The 22,779-nt window shown below is 46.7% G+C and overlaps 1 protein-coding gene across 5 annotated transcripts in view; it reads left to right on the forward strand.

The window, feature by feature from the left end:
* Positions 1-221: 221 nt before the first annotated feature.
* Positions 222-22,779, forward strand: part of KIF16B (kinesin family member 16B) — a 277,041-nt gene continuing 254,483 nt past the window's right edge. For all 5 annotated transcript variants that reach the window (XM_079784761.1, XM_079784762.1, XM_079784763.1 and 2 more), the window contains exon 1: positions 222-419. In XM_079784761.1, coding sequence (XP_079640887.1) covers positions 373-419 — 47 coding nt within the window. In that variant the 5' untranslated portion in view covers positions 222-372. The remainder of the gene's footprint in view (positions 420-22,779) is intronic.

Consider the following 22,779-nt stretch of genomic DNA (forward strand, 5'->3'; position numbering starts at 1 on the left):
GGTTGGGGTTCCAGTTTTCCTGAAATCACTCTGCCCTGGCCGCCCTGGGGGACTCCAGGCCACTGCCCTCCGCGGGATCTTCCCGATTTCGCGACCTCAGGCGGCGGTGCCCGGGCCGCCCGGTCCCGCCCCTCCGCGCCTCCCGGCCGCCGCCAAGCCCCAGCCGGATCACGCGGGGCGGAGCTGCTCTGGGCATGCTCAGTGGCCGGGCAGGTGGGGCCGCCACGGGACGCCAGGTCCGGCCGGGAACCGAGGGGCGGGGGCCGAGAGGGAAGTGGGCGGGAGCGGCGGCCGGAGTCGCGAGAGTCGCCGGCGCCCGCCCGCGGGGAGCTGAGCAAGTGGGACCCCGCGCGGGCCGGGCCGGGATGAGCCATGGCATCGGTCAAGGTGGCCGTGAGGGTCCGGCCCCTGAATCGCAGGTGAGTGGGGGCGGTGCAGGCGGCTCCCCTCGGGACGCTCACCCCGAGGAAGTTGGTCTCCCACTCCCCTCCCAGGCCAGGCTGGGCTTAGTGTCAGGGGCTGGTCCCTGGCCCGCCTGGCCCTGCTTGCGGCCTCTGGGGGCCCGGAACACTTTATGCTTTGCTGTCCCCTTCACGCTGCCCTGGAGGAGACCCTGGGGGTAAAGAGTTCACGTGGCCACGGAGAAGATGAACTTGAGGTTTGCTTGTTCCCCCTTTAAAAAAAATGAAGTGATCACTTTCGTGAAGGTGTAAAATCCTTCAGGGGGCATGCGAGTGGTCATGGGGCGCCACGAGCTGTCAGGCGAACTCTCCTCCAGTTATGCCAGCTCAGAAGTTCTTTAAGTGCTAACAATGATAACCTTAAAAAAAAAAATCTCAAGAAATTATTTTGATTCCCTGAATAGGAACCCTACCTTTTAACCAGTAATTTGCAGTTTACTTCAGATTAACGAGTGCATGAGAAAACTTTAACACAGTTTTGACTCCTGTAGGAGAAACACACACACACACACACACACACAAAGGACACTTAAGTACACGTGTTTGAAATATGCTGACATTAACAGAGGGGGAGAGTTACAAGCACAATTGATCTTCTATATTTCTACAAAGTAATGCTTTTCAGAATGACTTGACTCTTAATTGATGGAAAAATAATCTGGACTTGCTTTTCAAAGACCTCTTTATAATCTGTTTAGAAAGATGCATTAGAAGAGTTACTTTTAAAATTGTTTTAACTTTAAAGAATGAAGTAGGCCTACATGGTGTTTCCTCCCAGTGGATTGGCACAGTTGACCAAGGCCATTTGTTTTTAATTGGCTCTCAGTCAAGTTGTTGGACATTTGCCTTTCCATAAGGTCTTCCCCTTTCATCGTATTGATTTGTGGAGGTCATTGTTTGGTAGTTCTGACAGGTGAGTGGGGCACCAGATCATAAAACCAGAACCTTCTTTGACTCACCTGAATCTCTGTTTCTGTTGGCAAATAGGGACTTTTATTATAGTTTGTAACTATTGGGAACCAGTACTTTTGTGGTTTTCAAGTTATTTCTAAGTTTTTTAGGGAAGGAGTTCGACCTATTTGTAAGTTCTAAGAGAATATGTAAGTTTCTATATATATGCAGTCATATAAGACACAGACCCTAAAGGCATTTAGATGATTTAAACAATTTTTATTTGTTCTGGATTTACATGTAGTATATAGTCTCCTTCTTTGGAATGATATGAGCACCTGCTAGAAGATTGGTTCGAGTAATTTTAGAAAGCATTTATTAAGCACCCACCAAATGCACAGCATTGTGCTGGGTGCTGTCTGGGGGCCAAGGTGTTGAGGCCTGATCAGTGTCTTCTAGGAGTTCTGTCTGGTGAGGGCTATCTGGAGCTGGGGGGCGGGGGGGGGGGGGACTGCAAGTGCAGTGCCTTGCGGTTGTAGGCCTGGAGCCCAGGCTTACGGAGGGATGGCAGGACACATGTCCAAAAGTCACGTGCTTGAAGGACGTAAGTTGAAGTGATGATATTTGTGCTATCAGCAGAGAACTCTGGTAGTGATAAAAGGTAAGGAAGCAGGGGTTCAGGCCAGAGGTGGATATCCGAAGGCTGGATAGATACATCAAGACATTTAGTGTTCGCCCTGGCTGGTGTGCTCAATGGTTAGAGCGTCAGCCTGTTCACCAAAGGGTTGCGCGTTGGATTCCTGGTCAAGAGCACATACCTGGGTTGCAGGTTCCATCCCTGGCCCTGGTTGGGACGAGTGCAGGAGGCAACCAATTTATGTCTCTTTCTAACATTGATGTTTCTTTCTCTCCTCTCTCTCCCCCTCCTCCCTCTCTCTTTCCCCCCTCCCCTCCACCTTCTCTAAAAATCAGTGGAAAAAATATACATGTCCTGGGGTGAGGGTGAGGATTAACAACAAAAAAAGACATTTACTGGTAGAATTGACAGGATTTGGCAGCTTCTTGGGTGGGAAGGAGGGGAAAAGGGAAGAACATAGCCATTAACTGAGGTTTGATGATCAAGGAAGCAGAAGAGGTTTGGGAAGGTGGGCAGCGAGGTTGGCATGTTCTCTCTTGGATATGTAAAGCTACATGAGATACAGTAAGTATCAAGTACAAGCACAGTGTCCAGCACAGAGTGCTGCCTACGTGTTGACCCTGTTTGTTATCTGGAATGTGGTAAAGACATCCATTTCTCTACTGGTCTTTAGCAGAGAGACTCATGGGTTTAGGTCTCAGATGATTGACATTTGGAAGTCTTGCACACAGGTGACATTTTTTGTTGTTGGTGGTTAATCCTCACCAGAGGATATGTTTTCATTGATTTTTAGAGAGAGTGGAAGGGAGGGAGAGAGGGAGGGAGGGAGGGAGAGAGAGAGAAAGATCTATTAGTTGCCTCCCACAGAATGGAACCTGCAACCCATGTATGTGCCCTTGACCAGGAATCCAACCCACAGCCCTTGGGTGCATGGGCTGATGCTCTCACCACTGAACACACCATCCAGGGATTAGATGACATTTTAAGAATGCTATAGTGAGAAGAAAAGGGAACCGGAATTGGACACTGGGATTTGCTCCTCTTTAGGATTCCAGGGGGGAATAGGCTCACCCCTCATGGAGGACCAGCACAGCCAATTGTCATAGCAGGGAAAAAAGTGTCTCCTGGAGGAGGTGGTTATTGATGCCAGATGTCGCCAGGATGGTGCTCTGATGGTTGGAGGAAGATAACATCCTTGGTCTAGAAGAGAAGGGCATTGATTATCTTTCAAAGAGCTTTATCAAGGAGAGATAATGATTCAGAAGTTGGTATTGAAATGGAAAGATATATGCAAGTGGCCAACCAGAAGTACTAGACCTAACTCCTAAGGAAAGACATACAAATTATAATAGCAGTAAGAAACCACCTTTTACCAGTGAGATTGGTGACTGTAATCAGAACATCAAGTGCTGGTGAAGGAGTGATGATAGACGCATAAAGGTTAAAACCTTGAAAACTTGCATATTGGAAAATTTGATAGTAATTGTCAGATTAGAATTTAATAAGCCCTTTGATCAGGCATTTTTATTTCTAAGAATTTATTTTATGGATTATATTCCTGACTACCAAGATGTATGTGTAAGGATGTTTGTAACAGAAAACCATTAATGACCTAAATCCGTAGTCGGCAAACTGCGGCTCGCGAGCCACATGTGGCTCTTTGGCCCCTTGAGTGTGGCTCTTCCACAAAATACCTCGGCCTGGGCGAGTCTATTTTGAAGAAGTGGTGTTAGAAGAAGTTTAAGTTTAAAAAATTTGGCTCTCAAAAGAAATTTCAAACGTTGTACTGTTGATATTTGGCTCTGTTGACTAATGAGTTTGCCGACCACTGACCTAAGTGTACAAAGATGGGGGATTTAAGTTATGGCCTATTCCTTTGATGGAATGATATGAAGTTCTTATAAAAGAATGTGTTCATCATAAATGAATTCCAGGATAGGGTATTAAGTGTGAAAAGCAAGAGATTCACATATACTACAGTAGAGTTTTATGAATGTGTGTTAAAAAATATACACATATATGCACACACACATGCTATGTCTGTGTGGAATCTATCTATCTATCTATCTATCTATCTATCTATCTATCTATCTATCTATCTATATGTATAAAACCCTGATATGCAAATAGACCGACTAGAGGAACAACCGAACAAATGAACAACTGGTCCCTATGACATGCGCTGTCCACCAGGGGGTGTGCGCGGAACATGTTGGGCGTCAGCTGCGGCGGGATGGTGGAGCAGGTGAGCGGGGGTGCCAGACCAAGCCTCTGGTGGTTACTGAAAATTCTTTGCTCCTGTGCGCTGCGGTCCTGCCTGGCACTTGCACCCGCTGCTGGTGCTGGAGTTGCCACTCGCACCCACTGCCGGCACCAGCCTGATCTCTTGGCGCCGTCAGCAGGTATGAGTGGTGGCTGCAGGCCCCGATCACCCCTCAGGGCTTCTCCATCTTCCTCTGCTCCTGAGGGGCGATTGGGTTAGCAGCTGCCGCTTGCACCCGCTGACGGTACTGGCTCTGCTTGCACCTGCTGCTGGTGCCAGCCTCAATTGCTCCGTGCCATCAGTGGGTGCAAGCAGGGCCGGCGCCTTCAGCACATGGGAGCAGTGGCGGCAGGGGTGGGGCTGCTGGTAGACAGGGGACCAGGGGCTGTGGCGGGAAGGGCTGGGTGGGGGCACGGAGGATGGGCTGAGACCTGCCCCCTTGCCCACTGCAGCCTTGCGGCCCACAGTTCCTTGCAAGGTGCACAAATTTGTGCACTGGGCCCCTAGTCATTTCATAAGAAGTCTAACGGTAACTCTCAAGAGGAGGATTGATGAAGAATTTGTTAGGTGAAGATACAAAGCTTTTCTTTTTCTCTTTTTACAATTTAAATTTTCACTTTGCTCAGGAATCGTTTTACAATTAATAATTAATAAGTTGTTTATATAATTTTTAAAAGTTACCTAAAAAGTCATTGGCACTGGAAAAAAAAATTTTAGCTGGTTGTTTGGGAGAATTGAAGAAAGTTGATAAACATTTATTTTCTCCCCATTTTATTGAGATATAATTGACATATAGCATTGTGTAAGTTTAAGGTATGCAGCATAATGATTTGACTTACATCTATTGTGAAATGATTGCTACTATAAGTTTAGTTATCATCCATCTTCTATCTATATAAAACCCTAATATGCAAATTGACAGACGGGCAGAAAGACCGGTCGCTATGATGCACACTGACCACCAGGGGTCAGATGCTCAATGCAGGAGCTGCCCCCAGCCCACAGGCCTCAGGGCCCCCCACTCTCCCAACACCCTGCTGGTCACCCCACAGAGGGAGGCGACCGGTGGCGGTGGCAGGAGGCAGGGCCAGCGAGTGGGTGGTGCCAGGCCAGCCAAGGCAAGTGTGAGCAGGTCCCCCCCCTCCCCCCGATTGCCCTGCCAGTCACCCCACAGATTGGCCCTGATTGCGGCCAGGCCTAGGGACTCTACTGTGCATGGATTTCGTGCACCAGAACTCTAGTCTCATATAATTAAAAAAAAAAGTTTTGTTTTTTTTTTGGTCTGGTGAGAACTCTTAGGGTTTACTCTTTTAACAACTTCAGATATACCATATGGCAGTGTTATCTATGTTCATGTTGAACATTGACATCCCCAATATTTAATTATTTTATAACTGGAAGCTTGTACCTTTTGACTTCATCCAATTCCTCCACCCTCTGGACTTTCTTTTTATAGTTGAATAATATTCCAGTGTGTGTGTGTGTGTGTGTGTGTGTGTGTGTGTGTGTGTGTTTCGATTACAGTTTTTTTAGCCATTCATCTGTTGATGGACACATAGGTTGTTTTCCATGTCTTATAAATACTGCTGCTGTGAACATAGGGGTGCATATATACATTTTTTAATGTTAATTTTTAGAGGAGAGGAGCTTCAGGCAAAGAGGAAGCAACCAACAGAAAGGAAAGGCCTGGAGTGATTGGAAAGTGAGGGCAGCTATTGCAGCCAGGCTCTTAAAGGATGGGCGCGAGGTGGGAAGATACTGAGTTTCTGAGCTAGGAGCCTTGGCAGTAAACAGTCCTTCTTGTAAGGGACACCTGATGCTTGCTAAGAAGTGATAAATTTGCTTTTATTACTTTGTGGCTTTTGGTTATGTGGCAGAGTATTAGTTTCACATTCCAAAGAGCCATTGTGTTGCATCACATAATAGCAGCTACCTTTATTGAGAATTTGCTCTGTGCCAGAGGTACAAAATCTAATACTTGCAACAGGCTTAGCAGGGAGATGCTGTTATTGTCATACCATTTTACAGATTGGGAAACATAGTTAATTGTTCAAAGTCAGTTTCTTAGGCTAGTCATAGCTCTGCTTTTTAAAATGAGTAAAACATTAGCAGAAATGTGATCATCCATAACTTTTATGGGCAAAAGTTTAACATTTATGTATTATCTGTATACCTTTTTCTTTGTGATTTCTCCCATTGTTTTTATGACTAGTCTTTTTACTGATCATTTTCTATAATTTTATAACATACTAGAGGCCCGGTGCTCAAAATTTGTGCATGGGGGGGTCCCCTCAGCCCAGCCTGCACCCTCTCCAATCCGGTACCCCTCGTAGGATGTCCTACTGCCGGTTTAGGCCTGATCCCGGCAGTAGGACATCCTCCCCCCCACTGGCCTGGTCGTCTCCAACTGCCCCCCACCCCGCCCGCCAGCCTCGTCGCCCCCAACTGCCCCCCTCTGCTGGCCTGATAACCCCCAACTGCCCCCCCTCCACCAATCTGGTTGCCCCCAACTGTTCCTCCCCCCACCAGCCTGGTAGCTCCCAACTGCCCCCCCCACCAGCCTAGTCACCCCCAACTGCTCCCCCTGCTGGCCTGGTCACCCCACGCAGCCTGCTGTTCAGTCGTTTGGTCATCACTCACTAACCCCCCTGCCAACCTGGTTGCCCCATGCAGCCTGCTGTTCAGTTGTTTGGTCGTTTCTCACTAATCCCCCTGCCAGCCCTGCCCCCCCCGCACCCCCCCCCCCCGCCCCCGCCAGCCTGGCCGTCCACAACTGTCCCCCCGCCCCCCGCTGGCCTGGTTGCCTCACGCAGCCTGCTGTTCAGTTGTTTGGTTGTCCCCCACTAACCCCCCTGCCTGCCTTGTTGCCCCATGCAGCCTGCTGTTTGGTCATCAGTCCAGTTTCGGTCGTGACTGGCTTTTTATATATTAGGATAATTTGTTTCCCTCTGATGAGACAACAAAATAATAATTTGGTAACTAATTTCCCCATTTTCTGTTTGGTTCACTTGCTATTTTTTTTTTCCCCCATGGAAACACTAATTGATCTTCAGGGCCCTATTCCAATGATCTGCCAGTATTCACAGGGTCAGGATCTGAGGGCAGCCTGCCTGGGTTCCAATTTTGACTGTCATTTATGAACTGGGTAAATTTGAGCAAGTAACTTAATTGTTGTAAGCCTCAGTTTTTGCATCTGTAAAATGCTGATAATAATTGTATATACCTCATAAGTTATGAGAAGAGATCTTTTTTTCAAATAGTTTTTACTATAACTCACAATAACAAATATTTTAAATTGAAACTCTGTAGATAATGTAAAATATTCATGGGTTGTTTCACGCAACTTACTCTTATATTTTCTATTCTATCCTATTCTATTTTGTCTCCTTTAAAAAAATGCTATTTCTAGATCTACTAAGTTGACTTCAAGATCCATTAAGGGGCTGCAGCTGGCAGTGTGAAAAACACTGTCATGAGGTTCAAATGAGGTGATACATGCGGATAAGCTCTCCACATGCTGACATCTGGCAAGGGCTCACTATTGATTGGTTATTTTTATTACTGTTGTTTTTACAATTTAATTTCTGTAACTTTATTTAATAACAAGTATTTATAAATGGTTTACCAAAAAAATATATTTACTGAGTACTGGCAAGGGGCCATGTGGTAGTTTTGTAATGTGCTTTCTTATCTGATCAGGCATGTCCTCCCCATTCCTTCCATTTTCTGACTGTTCTCGCCTCTCCTCCTGATGAGCCTCTCGGGTGGAATTTAATGTCACGTCTACCAAGTTAAAAAGAGAAGGAAAACCTCAGTAGTATTTTGACTGGGAGTGATATGCTTAGGATGTACTGAAGTCTTCCCATTTTAAGAGCAGCTAGTATCAGCAAAAATAGTTCATGTTTGTCTCTTAAGTCTGTGATGATGGCGACAGACATCACTTATACTAAGGATGGGAGATCTCTGTTGAGGTGCTGGCTGCACCTGGCATCAAACTCATTTCTTTTAAAAAAAATATATTTTTATTGATCTCAGAGAGGAAGAGAGAGGGAGAGATAGAGACATCAGTGATGAGAGAGAATCATCGATCTGCTGCCTCCTGCATGCCCCCCACTGGGGTGGACCTGTGCCCTGACCAAGCCTGATTCATAGGATGACACTCAACCACTGAACCAAGCCAGCAGGGCTACCATGCTTATTTCTTTATGTTGGCAACTTCGTTTCCTCCTCCCACTAACTGACTGACTGAATGAGGGCTTTTTATCCCCGTTTTACAGAGCGAACCAGAGACCCCTCAGATAGTAAGTAATACTGGCTGAGCTGGCTCCAGTTCCCTCTAGAGCCCCTTGTATGGGGACTTGTTGCCGGGAAGCTCACTGATGACAAACCCTTGGCCTCAAGGGATTGCTGTCTAGTTGCATGGAAGGCACAGACACCAGCACACAAACAACTGTAGAATCTGTGTGTATTTGAAGTGGAGCCTGGGAGTGAGGGAGGGGGAACCCCCAGGCTTCCATTGGCCTCTTAGAGGAGAGGGTGGAATTTGAATTGAGCCCTGAAGGTATATTACTAGCTAACATTTAGATGGTAGATGTGTAATGCCAGATGCTCTTTGGAAGGTGGCACTGTCACCCCATTCTACAGATGAGGTTCAAGGGCTCACCGGCTAAAACAACCTGCTCCACGTCCCACAGCCAGGTGTCTGTGGAGCCAGGGTTTGAACCCAAGTCTCTCGTACTCCAACTTCTAAAGCCCCTCATATCCAGAGGATTGGTTGAGAGGAGGGCAGGGATGGCTGGTGGTAGGGTTGAGTGCAGTTACCAGGGCTTTTAGACTTACTGCAGCTTTTTGTAAGAATTCGTTGAGAGGAAAGTAGGAGGGTGTTGTGAGATCTTTTTTTTTTTTTTTGCCAAGCTTGGGAGTTTGTGCTTTTATATTCCAGTCTGTGCTGGCCAGTGTGGTAGCCATTGGCTGCATGCGCCCATTTAAATTAACATGAAATAAAGGGAAAATTTAGTCACCCAGTTGCACTAGTCACATTTTTAATGCTCAGTAGCCACTTACTGAGTTATGCAGATATAGAAAATGTCCATCATTGTGGAAAGTTCTGTTGGACAGTAAGAGTGAATTGGCTTTGACTCTCAGCTCTACCACATTCTAGCTTCGTTCTCTTTGCTTCATTCTCTTCACCTGTAAAATGGAGCTCTCACAGAACCCACCTCATGGGGCTGAGATGGTGATTGAAGGAGCTAATGCTTGCTAGTAGTGCTGGGCCCCAAAGTAAGAGCTTTGTAGATATTGGCTGTTATTATTAGGCACTGGGAACTACTGATGGTTTTAAAATAGGGTCGTCATTGGCCAATTAGTGTTTTCAGAAGTTTCATCTAATAGCAGTTGCATCTAACTGCAATAATGGACATTTATTTACTATTTGCCAAGCACTGTGCTAAGTGTCTAGTATCCCATTGACTTTCCTCTCATATTCTGTGATGCAAGACCCCGAGGCCTAAGAGGCCAGTGCAGGAAGAGCATAAAGAGAACTGAAATGTGACCCATGAGAGTGTGATTCTGGACTAGGTCAGAATTGTAATAGGAAAGGGCATGGTCAAGGGATGAAACTTACAAATCAAACCGAGAGGAAGCTTTCATTGTACAGTGTTTTCTGATTGTGAAAATAATGTATGCTTAAAAAAATGTGTGCTATGCCAAAAAGTGTATTAAAGAAATCAGATCTCACACGCTCATAATTTCATGATCCAGAGGTAACTCCTTGTAAAGTCTTAGTGCATTTGAATCCAGTCTCTCCCCCCGCCAGTTTGTGCAGGGACATAATGTGTACACTTTTTTATATCCTTTTTTTTTTTTTTTTTTTTTTGCATTTGCAAAAGACATTCCGAAGACTAATCAGCAGGACATAGCGAGGTGAAGAGTCATAGCTGACTGAGTGGTTTGGGGCCACATTAAGTGGAAGAATGACTTTTCTCAAAAAGTCAGGATGCGGGGATGAGCTGGCTGGAGTGGAGGGCTGTGGTAGTCCATTGAGTTGGCTCAGGTGCTGGCGGGGCATCCAGGTGGTAAGAGCGCAGGCTAGTTATCGGCTGGCTCTGTGGATGCACATTTGGAGGTGGGTCACTTGAAGGTGATAGTGGATGTGGAGGGAGTGATCACTGTTTCCGAGGAAGACTATAGCAAAGAAAGGGAAGAGTGAAGGGGAGCAAAGGGGACAGAAGGGACATTGCATAACCTGGGTGAGGATAGAGCTCTTCAGGAGGCTGGCTGAGTGAGCTGGGCAAGCTGATTTTACTCTTTAAGGCTGTTTCTTTTCTAGTAGAATAGTGATTCTCAGAGTGTGGTCCAGAGATGCCTGGGCATCACTGATGCTCTTTTATGGGGGTTGCAGTCAACTGTTTGCACAGTAATGTCGCTGGGATGTTTTGCCTTTTTACCCTCTTCTCTCATCAGGGTGGAGTGGAATCTTCAGAAGCTGTATGATGTGCGATGATGATGTGGCTCTGCGTGCGGTGCATTGTACTTAAAATATTTTTCAGTTTTAATTTCTAATATGGTAACTATAAATAGGTTTGCCTACATTGGTAAAAGCTCTTTGGGCTCCTTAGTAGTTTTTGATGCTACGACATTTGAAGATGCTGCTGTGAAATAATACTGCATGAGGTGTGGAGGGGATTAGAAGGAGAATAGAGTGTCCAGCACACCTCCAGGCACATCCTAACCTTTCATTAAATCACAGCTACAATTAATTTTTTATAATCACCGTCGTTACTGCCAGCCTACACCTAAGGAGGCAGGTGTGGAGGGCCAAGCAGTGAGAGAAGGAGGGAGAGAAGCAGGAGAGTGGAAGGTCATGGTCAGCCAGGGGGAAAGGGAGGGGTGCACCAGCCTCAGGGGGCTGCACAGGTGGAGGCCCTTTGGCTCCTGTCTCTGGAGGAAGCTGTTTTAGTTGGGGGATGGGGCTGTAGGTGCAGGAGGCTGGGGGCATGTTGGTGGCACTTGTTGACTGCCCTTGTGGTAATGGAGGGATTAAAGGAAGAAGAGAGCCGACCCCTGTTCGCCTGTGTAAAGTTTGACTCCCGTGTAAAATCTTTCCGGGCTCTTTTACTGCTTTTGTGAGAGCCTTTCTTGAACCCCGGCCCTCAATGGGCATCACAGGCCCAGGCTTGGCAGAGGAGGGGTGTGTGTGGGGGGATGTGTGTGTCTCTGTGTGTGTGTGTGCACATGCGTGCTGTGTGCATATGAACACATTTTTGTTTGTTCCCTTGTGTATTATCTCTCTCCCTCTTGGATGTAAACTCCATGAGAGCCAGTAACCTTGTTGGTCTTGTTCCTATTTCCTCAGAGCCTAGAACCATGCCTGGCCGAGATGGGTACTCAGAAAATATCTGTTGCATTAATAACTGCCACCCCACCCCAGGTCTTTCCGTTTGTGGGTGCTTGTAAGGAATTAGGAATCTGTAGGCCAGCATTTGTAGGATGTCTCACATTGTTCCCTCTGAGGAGGAAAAGGGAATCTTAGTGATCTTCCTTTTGGGTATTAGGAGGGTGGGAAAGAGCTGAGGAAGAGCTGGTTAAAGAGTGACAGCTTCACTGCTCTCCCTGTGTATTAAGTTAATTATATGCAAACTAGAGGCTGGGTGCATGAATTTGTGCACAGGTGGGGTGCCTTGGCCTGGCCAGTGATCAGGGCCGATAGGGGCCATCTCGCCCAGTCCCCATGAGGGCCAATGGGGGCCAGCTGGCCAGGGGGAGAGACTGCGGGAGGTTGGCCAGCCATGGCAGGTTGGCTGTGGGAGTGCACTGACCACCGGGGGCAGCTCCTGCATTGAGCGTCTGCCCCCTGGTGGTCAGTGCGCATCATAGCAACTGGTCGACCGGCCGTTCGGTCATTTGGTCGTTCAGTCGCTTAGACTTTTACATATATAGATTACACATCCTGTGCTCATAATGTTTAGGGTTAGAGAACTGAGGTACACCACTCTTACTGTGTTTAAATGATACATAGTTTATGGGACAGAACACTCTTGTTCCTTTCTTCAGAAAAACGTGTGTGTTTTTTTTAAATAGCTTTAATCCTGAAATAATTTTATACTTCTAGTAAAGTTCCCATGTATACTTCACCCAGCTTCCCCTGATATTAACATGGTATGGTTATCACAACCAATAAATTAACATTGTTACCTCACTATTAACTGAACTATATAATTTTTTCTCTAACATCCTTTTCCTGTTCCAGGATCCAGTCCAGGATCTTTAATCTCTTCTGCTCTGGGACAGTTTCTCAATTTCAGAGGAATGCCGTCAATTTAAAGTAAATTGAGAAAGTTAGTGCTTTACTGTGATGGTGTTGATCAGTAACTTTTGTCATCAATTACTATTTCTAGCCACTCAGGCACTTACTAGAAACTCTGAGAAATCTTATCTCATCATTATCTAATTTAATTCATTTTGTAGAATGACCCTCAATTTGGGTTTCTCTGATGTTGTATCATGATTAAATTGAAGTTATACAAATTTGATAAGAACACCACATAAGTAATATTGTGCTCTTTTCCCTCATATCATTTCAGGGGTTACATGACATCAACATGTCTTATTACTGGTGATGTTGACCTTCATCACATGGTTAAGGTGGTGTCTGCTGAGTTTCTCTTTTGTAATGTTATGTATTTTTCCTCTTTGTAATTAATAAATATCTCGGGGGAGACATTTGCAGGAAGTTTTTGACTTTAGTTTGTAAGAGAATTTTTCTCCCATGGAGATTAATTTAAAACATCTGACTTTTAGTGAGAAAGGATTTTCATTTTATTTAAAATGAAGGCCATCTGTGTTTTGGAGGGCTGATGATGATTATACAGGACTGTTTACTTCAAACATGACCCAGAGTAAGAGGTTTCTCAGCCAATGCATGCTGATATTTTCTACTCTCTACTATTCTATATAATAAAACCCGAATAATTGACCAAACAGTGGAACGACCAGTTGCTGCCCCCTGGTGGTCAGTGCACTCCCACGGGGGGGGGGCGGGGAGCGGGGGGAGCACTGCTCAGCCAGAAGCTGGACTCATGGCTGGCAAGCACAGCGGTGGTGGTGGGAGCCTCTTCCACTTCCTTGGCAGTGCTAAGGACCCCTCAGGGGAGTGGGCCTAAGCCAGCAGGCGGACATCCCCCGAGAGTCCTGGACTGCGAGAGGGCGCAGGCCGTGCTGAGGGACCGCCCCTCCTCCCCTGCAGTGCACACATGTCATGCACCAGGCCTCTAGTTTTATTAGAAAAGAAAAGATGGTTGTTACCCACTAAATTGATTTTATGATCTGTAGTTTGAAAAACCCTAGTGTAGTGAAGTTATTATCCAGAGCAGAAGTTGGTAAAATCTGATTTTGTTACATGAAAGAAGGCTGAAATTAGGTTGCCTTTAGAGTGAGTCCCAAGCCTCTTGGGAGCTTGTAGGTAGGGAGTGGGGACTCAGGAAAAGCTTTGAATGAGAATTTTAACCTTTTAAGAATCAGGATTCTGAACCCACCATGGGATATTCACTCTCATGAGCTTTCATTCTTGAGCCCTTTTGGCCTCATGGTTTATCAGCTGGTTGCACCTGCTGGTTCTTATTTTAAGGCTTCTATTAATAAGAATCTAAGCCATCACAGTGGTTCTGCTTGGAGATTCTGCTTGGGGTACAGGTAAATCACTCTCTGAGGTCTAAGTAGGACTTAAAAGTTCCCCAGGGAGTTTTCAAGATAAAATGATTCAAGGTGATAGAGACTATCTCAAAAGTGAAAAAAGTTGCATGATCCCTATTCTCTAGTAGCTCATGATCTAGTGTGAGCAACTGGAACAAAGAGACCCTCGCAGGTTCTCAAAGTAATAATGGTGTACTCCAGGCACGGCAGGTGGAGATGGGGAGGTGTTGATAGGAGCTCCTACTGAGGACTTCTGAGGATATCACAACTGAGGGCAGGACTCTGCAGAATGCGTCAGCCAAGCAGACAAGTTGAGCAATAGCATTTTAAACAGAAAGGGTATAAAGGCCCCAAACTGTAGAGTATGACTAGGGAACTGCAAAGTACAGTATTATGACATGGCTGAACTTCAGATGGCTGATGAGAGTGGAGGCTGGAGAAGTGGGAGGTTCAGATTATGGTGTTTTCAGGTTTGACCAGTTGTGAAGTTTCAACTTGATTATTTTTTCCTCCCCATTATTCTAAAAGTGATTTAACTTTAAACTGATTCTGTAAGAAATGGAAGTCAGTTCATAAATGGGTTAACATGATGAGATTTGTGTATTCGAAAGCCAGGGAGTGAGACAGCTGCCAGACCTATTTGGGAGGTCATCAGATATAACTGGTCAAACAGGAGCCTGAACTAGTCATTGCAGTTAGAGTGGATCCACTTTTCCACTCACCTATTCAGGCCCCAGCCAGCCAGCAAGTCAGTGATCTATCCACCCATTACCATCTTCATTGCCCACTCACCCCTTCCCACCCACTCACCCATCCACTCATTCATCCAACTACCAACCTACTCAGACAACCAACCACTTGTCCAATAACACAAACCCCATCACTCACCCACCTACCAACCCAACCAATAATCCATTCGTCATTTATTAAGCTCCTGCTCTGTCCTAGACTCCTGTGGCAGGTGCATGGGATACTGTGGTGACCAAGGCCAGCACATTCCAGCTCTTCCAGAGCGTGTGATCTAGTTGGGGAGGCAGACATGAATATCCCACAAATGGGTGTTTATTTAGAGGCTGACGAAAGTGCTGTGGGAAAAAAGGAAAAAGCTTCTATAAAAACCTATGATAGAGGGACTTGGGTAGGGAGAAGGCCCCAGGAAATTTGCCTGGAGGAAGGACAGCCAAGCTAAATCTTGAAGGTTTCAAGAGCTATTTAAGAGTTAATAGTTTAATGCATGCATACAAGTCCTTCGGTTGATCTCTTATCTCCCCCTCCCCAGCCTTTCCCACTGTAATTTCAAGACACTGGGGGGATGGGGTGAGGGCATGTGCCTGGGGGTAGAGGAGGCTGGGGGAAGGTCAATGGGGGGGAAAAAGGAGACATATGTACTACTATTTGTAATACCTTAAACCAGTGATGGCGAACCTCTGACACGCGTGTCAGCACTAAATATTTAGATTTTGGTTTATTAAATACAATTATATATAACAATTATACATTTATGTTATTTAAACTATAAATATCGTGAAATAATGTTTTTTCCTCAAAGTGACACACTACCCGAGTTATGCTCAGTTTTTTGGCGAAGTTTGACACACCAAGCTCAAAAGGTTGCCCATCACTGCCTTAAACAATATATATATATATATATACTAGAGGCCCGGTGCACGAAATTCGTGCACTGGGGAAGGTGTCCCTCAGCCCAGCCTGCACCCTCTCCAATATGGGACCCCTCGGGGGATGTCCAACTGCAGGTTTAGGCCCGATCCCTGTGGAATTGGGCCTAAACCTGCAGTTGGACATCCCTCTCACAATCCGGGACTGCTGGCTCCTAACCGCTCACCTGCCTGCCTGATTGCCCCCTAACTGCTCCCTTGATGGCTTGATTGACACCTAACTGCTCCTCTGTAGGCCTAATTGCCCCCAAATACCCTCCCCTACTGGCCTGATCATCCCCAAGGCTTTTATTAGTATAGATATGACCCTGCACAGAAAATTTTACTAACCCTGCTTTACAATAAGGGCTTGACGATTGAATCATTAGGACCAGACACCAAGATTTCCTTTCTTTGAATAGTGGAGGAAACAATTATCTTGTCTTTAAGTTGCCCTGAAATTAAAATGAGATAATGACTTAGAAAAGTATAAAAGCACCATATAAAGACAACTCTTTAAAATGAAAAAAAACACTATTTTTATTCTCCCCTTCCTTCCTTTACAGCTTTTATTTAAACTTTGAAATTTATAAAAATTTCACTCCAATTTTCATTTCTTTACATTCAACATTATTTTGTATTGGTTTCAGGTTTTATATTAGTTACAGAATAGTGGTTAGACAATCATATACTTTACAAAGTGTTCCCCGATATTTCTAGTACCCACCTGGCATCATACCATCATTACAACACTATTGACTATATTCCCTATTTAAGTGACAATGGGTTTACAGGTTCCTTTCAGTCTTTCTTTTCTGTTGCTTGTCCTTCCTTTTCTTTCTCACTTCTTCCCTCATTTTCTTTATATAGTATCTCAATTGGCCATCAAAGCTCAGTGAAGGCACTGGGACACGCTTTATCCATTTTACAGACCAGGAAACTGAGGCCAATTCCAGTTGGCTGTGGAACTTGACTCAGCACACAGGAAGCCCTCAGAGCCATGCTCTTTGCACTTCCTAAGGGGCAGCCGCCCAGCAAACAGAAAAAACCTTCCAGTCAGGCTTCCAAGCCTCTTTCTCGAGCACCTCTTCATTGCGGATGCTCCACATTCTTTCCTCTCCCTGTCCCCTGCCCCCCATTCTTTAATGCCCCTGCTTCTCCGGAGCAGGTGGAAGGCTTCGCACTCACTGCCTAGGCATGCTCTGACATGGGGCAGGGCACCGCGGGCTTGCTTTTGGGTCAAGGCAGAAGCAGGAGTCACTACCTCTGAAGTGTGAAGGCTGCCTGAGAAAGGCCAGTTAGCACTGGGAGCTTCTCTGAATCACATCATTCAGTCCAGTACCCTGCAGTGCAGCACCCCTCCACTGAGGTGGCACCACCCCTCAACCCCAGTCTCAAGGGTGAGGGTCCTTGCCCCTCTGCCCGGAGTCCTTCCATGCCCCTTGATCCCTGGCAGGGCTCTAGTACCCACCTGGCATCATACCATCATTACAACACTATTGACTATATTCACCATTCACCGGCGTCTTGGGGCCACTGCAGAACCTCTGTCTCTCTGCAGATGAGGCAGATTCCCTTGGTCTCCGTGAAGCTATGAATCTGTGGCCAGAGGCCAGGTCTGGGTCTCAGCAAACCCCTGCCTGCAATGTTCCCATAGACCCCCGGGAGCGGCTAAGCGGGTCTGGCCTCACCTCCCCAGGGCGGCGATGATCCCAGGGACCCCCGGGAGTGGCGGGCGGCAATGCTCTCAGGGAACCCTGGGAGCAGCTAGGCGGGTCTGGCCTCGCCTCCCCAGGCGGCAATGATCCCAGGGAACCCTGGGAGCGGCTAGGCGGTCTGGCCTCGCCTCCCCGGGGCGGCGATGATCCCAGGGAACCCTGGGAGCGGCTAGGCGGTCTGGCCTCGCCTCCCCGGGGCGGCGATGCTCCCAGGGACCCCCGGGAGCGGCTAGGCGGGTCCAGCCTTGCCTCCCAGGGACAGCAATGATCCCAGGGACCCCCGGGAGCAGCTAGGCGGGTCCGGCCTTGCCTCCTCCGGGGCGGCGATGCTCCCAGGGACCCCCGGGAGTGGCTAGGCGGGTCCAGCCTCGCCTCCCTGGGGTGGCGATGTTCCCAGGGACCCCCCGGAGTGGCGGGCAGCGATGCTCCCAGGGACCCCTGGGAACGGCTAGGCGGGTCCGGCCTCACCTCCCCGGGCGGCGATGATCCCAGGGAAACCTGGGAGCGGCTAGGCGGGTCCGGCCTCACCTCCCCAGGGCGGCAATGTTCCCAGGGACCCCCCAGAGTGGCGGGCAGCAATGATCCCAGGGACCCCTGGGAGCAGCAGGTGGCGATGCTCCCAGGGACCCCCGGGAGCGGCTAGGTAGTCCGGCCTCGCCTCCCCAGGGCGGCGATGAACCCGGACCCTTCCTGTGCAGTCTGGCGCTGCCCACCCCACCGCCTCCCCGGCCATGGGGTGGGCAGCGCCAGGGCCTATTCTGCTCCCGATGGACCCGTACCCCCGGAAGCAGGCCATGGTGCTGCCTGCCATGGTGCTGCCCGCCTGCCTTCGTATGCAAATTAACCGCCATCTTTGGTGGGTTAATTTGCATACTCACTCACTCTGATTGGCTGTGGGCATAGCGAAGGTACGGTCAATTTACATATTTGTCTATTATTAGGTTATATATATATATATATATATATCATCATTTTATAAAATTATGTCAATGTTTCCTATCCATCTATTCTATGTATATTTTATTTTTAATTTAATAAATCTTTATTGTTCAAATTATATATAAAAAAAGAGTTAATAGTTTAAGACTGACAAGATGGTGGTGGTGGGGGAAGGAATGGGTGACAACTCCTGGGTGGCTGGGGGATGGGATGGATAACACTGTCTTTGGCAAATTTTTAAATAACCCAGAATGTAAGTATTCACCACATCAGAACATGCTGGATAGACCATGGGAGGAATTGGTGTGGAGTCACGGTCTTGTGATGGTCCTGGCTCTTTCTCATTTGATGGTTCCCTCAAATCTGTTTCTTTTCTTTCTTAGCTGAGAGAGCGGGAACTGACCCCTGGTAACCTCTTCTTTCCATATTTTATAACAGACCATTAACTGGACATTAGTCTATTGATAGAAAGAGTTGATTGATTGTTTGCACAGTGTTTAAACGTTGTCAGGTGTATGCCAGGCCTTTTACTAGACCAGCAGTTCACAAAGTGTTTGCTTTTGGGGAAGGGGTCCCCAAAAGCAAACACTTTGTGAAAGTGTAATTTTTCAAAATTATTGAGGCCCCCAAAAAGCTACTACTTTTGTGGGTTATATCAATATACTATATTATCACATTAGAATTAAAACTAAAAAACTTTAAACATCGGAGTCCGTAAGCATACCTTCCCTTAGTCATCAGAATGATTTGTCATCACAGTCCTGTAGCCTCTGGAAAGCTCCCTGTGCAGTCAATAGAGAGTGAGAGTGAAAAAGGCAGATGATATCCTGGTTTCATTATGAGAAGAGTTTGACCTTGCACATGTCCCCTATACCCCTGAAACCTTTAAAAGCCGCTGGGGACACATGTTGAGAATACAGTGATGCACAAGTCAGGCAAAGTCCTCCCCTCTGTTGGACCAGGATTTGTGGTGCTGCGGACACCTGTGGTGGGAGTTGGGACTAGAAGGAGTTCATCATGGCTGCCTGTTAGACTGCCTTCGCTAGAATGATGCCAGCAGTTTGCTTTCTCTGTGTGGCTTCAGTGTGATGTGATTTTATCCACTTACTTCTTTTCAGAGGCATTCATAGCTGTTCTCAAGTCCCTTTCCTGTGTGGCTTATGGAAGTTAAGGGTCTCCTTTCTCTGGACTCCTGTTGGAGCGCTTCCTATTGCAGGTGTTGAACTGGGTTTGTCAAGCTTTGGAAATGCAAATAGAGCCTGGAAACACGCAGGGGGCTCAGAGGAAGGGTCAGTTTGCAGGAGAATGGAGGCGGAATTAAAAGCATGACTGATCATGAAAGAACAAGAACAGAAAGGCGACACTTGAGAGGTGAGGACTTGAGTGAAACAAGTAGAACTGCTCATTTGATGTCATCTTGTTATCTCAAGATGAGGCCTCTGGCCTTAGACAGTGAGTGCCATTACATTTTGTGCTGGCTCCCGCCCCTCCTCCTCATCTTCTTTGAAAGGAGCTCCAAATTAGAGGTGTAAGGATTATGCCAGGTGCAACTGGAGACTTCCTTCGACCTCATATGGCTGTCTGAGGAGCCGGCCTGTGTTATTGTGCAGAGACTGATCAGTTGAGCCACAGAAAGGAGGCCAGACTGTTTTGCTCTGTCTCTGTCTTATTGCAAAAAGCATGATGACATCAGAGGACTTTCTTACCTCAGGCCCTTTTGGCTTGATGGCAAGATCATTTCTTTTATTTCTGCCTGAAATTTTGGTAGTGTGCTCAATTTTAAGGAATCTGGGATGGATGAATTCTTGAGTGTTAAGAACCTGCTAATAGTGCCTCTGCATTACAGCTCTGGGCAATAGCAGCTTCATTCTCCAAAGGGCCTCAGAGGGGAAAATACTGGCAAAGAGTCCCAGGGATTGTAAATTAGGGAGGGGTAGCCCACACTGAAAAGACAGAAAGATATGAGAGAGAAAGCCCCTCACTGGTGGTTTCTGTAATAAATCCTAAATAAGAAATTGGAAGACCTGAACAAATCAAACAAACCTTGTTTGCTCCTACCTGGGTTAAGTCATCCTTTATTTTGTTAAAATTCAGCTTGATTAGTTTCATCACCTCAGCCAGCATCCTCATTGCTTTCTCTCCCTTAGAGACCATGGGTGGGAGAAGAAAACACAACTCAACAGAAAGTACATGAAGTTTGAGAAGTGACAATCAGATCCTTTAAATTTGTTGCCAGTTAGTCATTTAAAAAAGTTTTTTTTTTCTTTTTTCTGTTAGATGCATAATCCCTTCTCTGAAGTCTCTGGAATTCCTAGGTAGGTCCTAACTCCAGGGCCTGAGGAGCCAGGTGGGGTGCAGCCGACCCCAGTGGGCTGGGTGGGACGATGGCAGGAAGTCACCCCTGCTGTCCTGTGGAATGGGACACAGGAGTGCCCTGTCCTTCCATATTTCCAGAGAATCAGAAATCCAGATTTTTATGTAAAATCCTCTGATTGTTAAAACACTGATAACGAATTAAAGAGTTTTAGAACACAGAATGCAACAGTCCTAGCCCTGGATGCCACTGTAAAACTTCCAGTTTAGAATGAATGTTTAAAAATCTTTCCCCTTCATTTGCTTTATTTAAAACTTTGCATTAGACCATTTCCCCATACCACTCTCCTACAGTATTAGTGTTTTTGGTATTTTTGGGAGGTAATATCTTTGAGTACCTTTTGCTCATTTCATAGTTGTGCCCCTAGCATCCTTGAATTTCACTGAATGCCTTCAGAGACTGCTCCTATACTGGTTGCCACAAAGATCAGGAAAGAGGGCCCATGGGAGACGGGGGCCACTGAAAGATAAGGTACAGCTCTTAACCTTTTGCACTCGGATGTCGAGTGTGACTCGACACGGTTAGCATTAGAATAAAGGAATCGAGAAAAAAGCAAGCAAGTGCAAAGGGTTAAGGGGCTTCTTGGAGTTGTGCTGCTAATGCTGAATAAGGACAGTGATGGCGTTTGTGTGAGCTATGTCCTTCACTGTGTGCTTCACGTCCATCCTCTGCATCGTAGCCACCTCTGAGGTAGGAAGAGCAGGCAGGACTCAGTCGATTTTCCACGTGGGGAGACAGGCTCAGTGGTTAACTAGGCACCGGTCAGTTAGGAATCCAGAGCCTCCACTGCTCTTTGGCCTCTGACATGCTTGGCCACTCTGCTCTGGTTCTGTGCATGCTGCCTGCCTTCTTTGCTGATGGTTTTGGTGGCCTGCTTGGTCTTTTTTTCCCTCTCTCACATCTGACTTAGCCCAGGTTCATATCATGGTTTGTTTCCTCCTTTGGGCTTTCAGTGACATCTGAATATGCAGGAATCCCAGGTGGTCCCTCTGAGACATTTAAAAAAACAAACTTCAACTGAGTAAGTGTAAAGATCTTGGGCTTTATTTACCAATTCATCAATCAGGCAGGATCCCATCTCTGAAATAGAAAGGAACTCTGAGGAGCTGTATGAAATGACAGACTTTCACAGGCAGAAGCAGGTGGGACAGGAAGATACAGCAGTGTTTCAGGTACCCGTCACCTTTCCTTAGAGATCAGCATGGCAGGCAGGTTTTTTGAGGCAGATTGCCTCACTGGTGTTGACCGGGAAACTCCCCAGTGACTGGTTTAAGACTCCATTCCTGGAGAGGCTGGCACTGTAGGTAGGTTAGGTGTTAAGTCTTGGTTTACTGACCTGGGCTTAGCACATGTGACTTCATTTGGACCTGTTGTATTTGACATGGGGTGGTGGAGAAACCAGGAGGTTAGGACACTGGCCTCATGTCTTCAACGGATGGCTTCTCACCCCATAGAGTCAGATTTAACTGGTGTGGGGTGCAGCAGGGCATCCAGGAATTATGTTGTATTGTATGGTATGTATGTATGTGTCTATTTATTTACCCTCACTCAAGGTATGTTTTTATTGATTTCGAGAAAGAGAGAAAGGAAGGGAGGGAGGGAGGGAGAGCGGGAGATAGATATTGATATGAGAGAGAAACATTGATAGTCATCTTCTGCATGCTCCCCGATCAGGAATTGAACCTATAATCCAGGCATGTAGGTATGTGTCCTGACTGGGAAATGAACCTGCAACCCTTTGGTGAGTGGGAAGACGTTCCAGCTAACTGAGCCACCTGCCAGGGCGGCATCAGGAATTTTAAAGACCCCAGGAGATTGTGTGTGCAGGCAACTTGGAGAACTCATGGGCTGGAATTCCTTGCCTGGAATTTGATTTACTGGACACGTTCCAGGTACTGGACACCCTGGATAATGGTCAGCGTGCTCTCCTTCTGATGCTGTTTTGTAAATAAATAAATAGACACATACATACATACCATACAATACAACATAATTCCAGGTGGTGGCAAAATAAAAATCTGCCTAAGTGGAGACTGTGGCTTCTTCCTCCTGTTTTTCTCTTTGCTGCTGTGTGAGTTACCTCGCTGCTCAGAAAGCACAGCGAGGAGTGGCATTCTCTGTGGTCCAAAACGGAGGGAAAAGGCACAAGGA

Source organism: Cnephaeus nilssonii (genome assembly GCF_951640355.1).
Source record: "Cnephaeus nilssonii genome assembly, chromosome: 11".
Classification (NCBI taxonomy): domain Eukaryota; kingdom Metazoa; phylum Chordata; class Mammalia; order Chiroptera; family Vespertilionidae; genus Cnephaeus; species Cnephaeus nilssonii.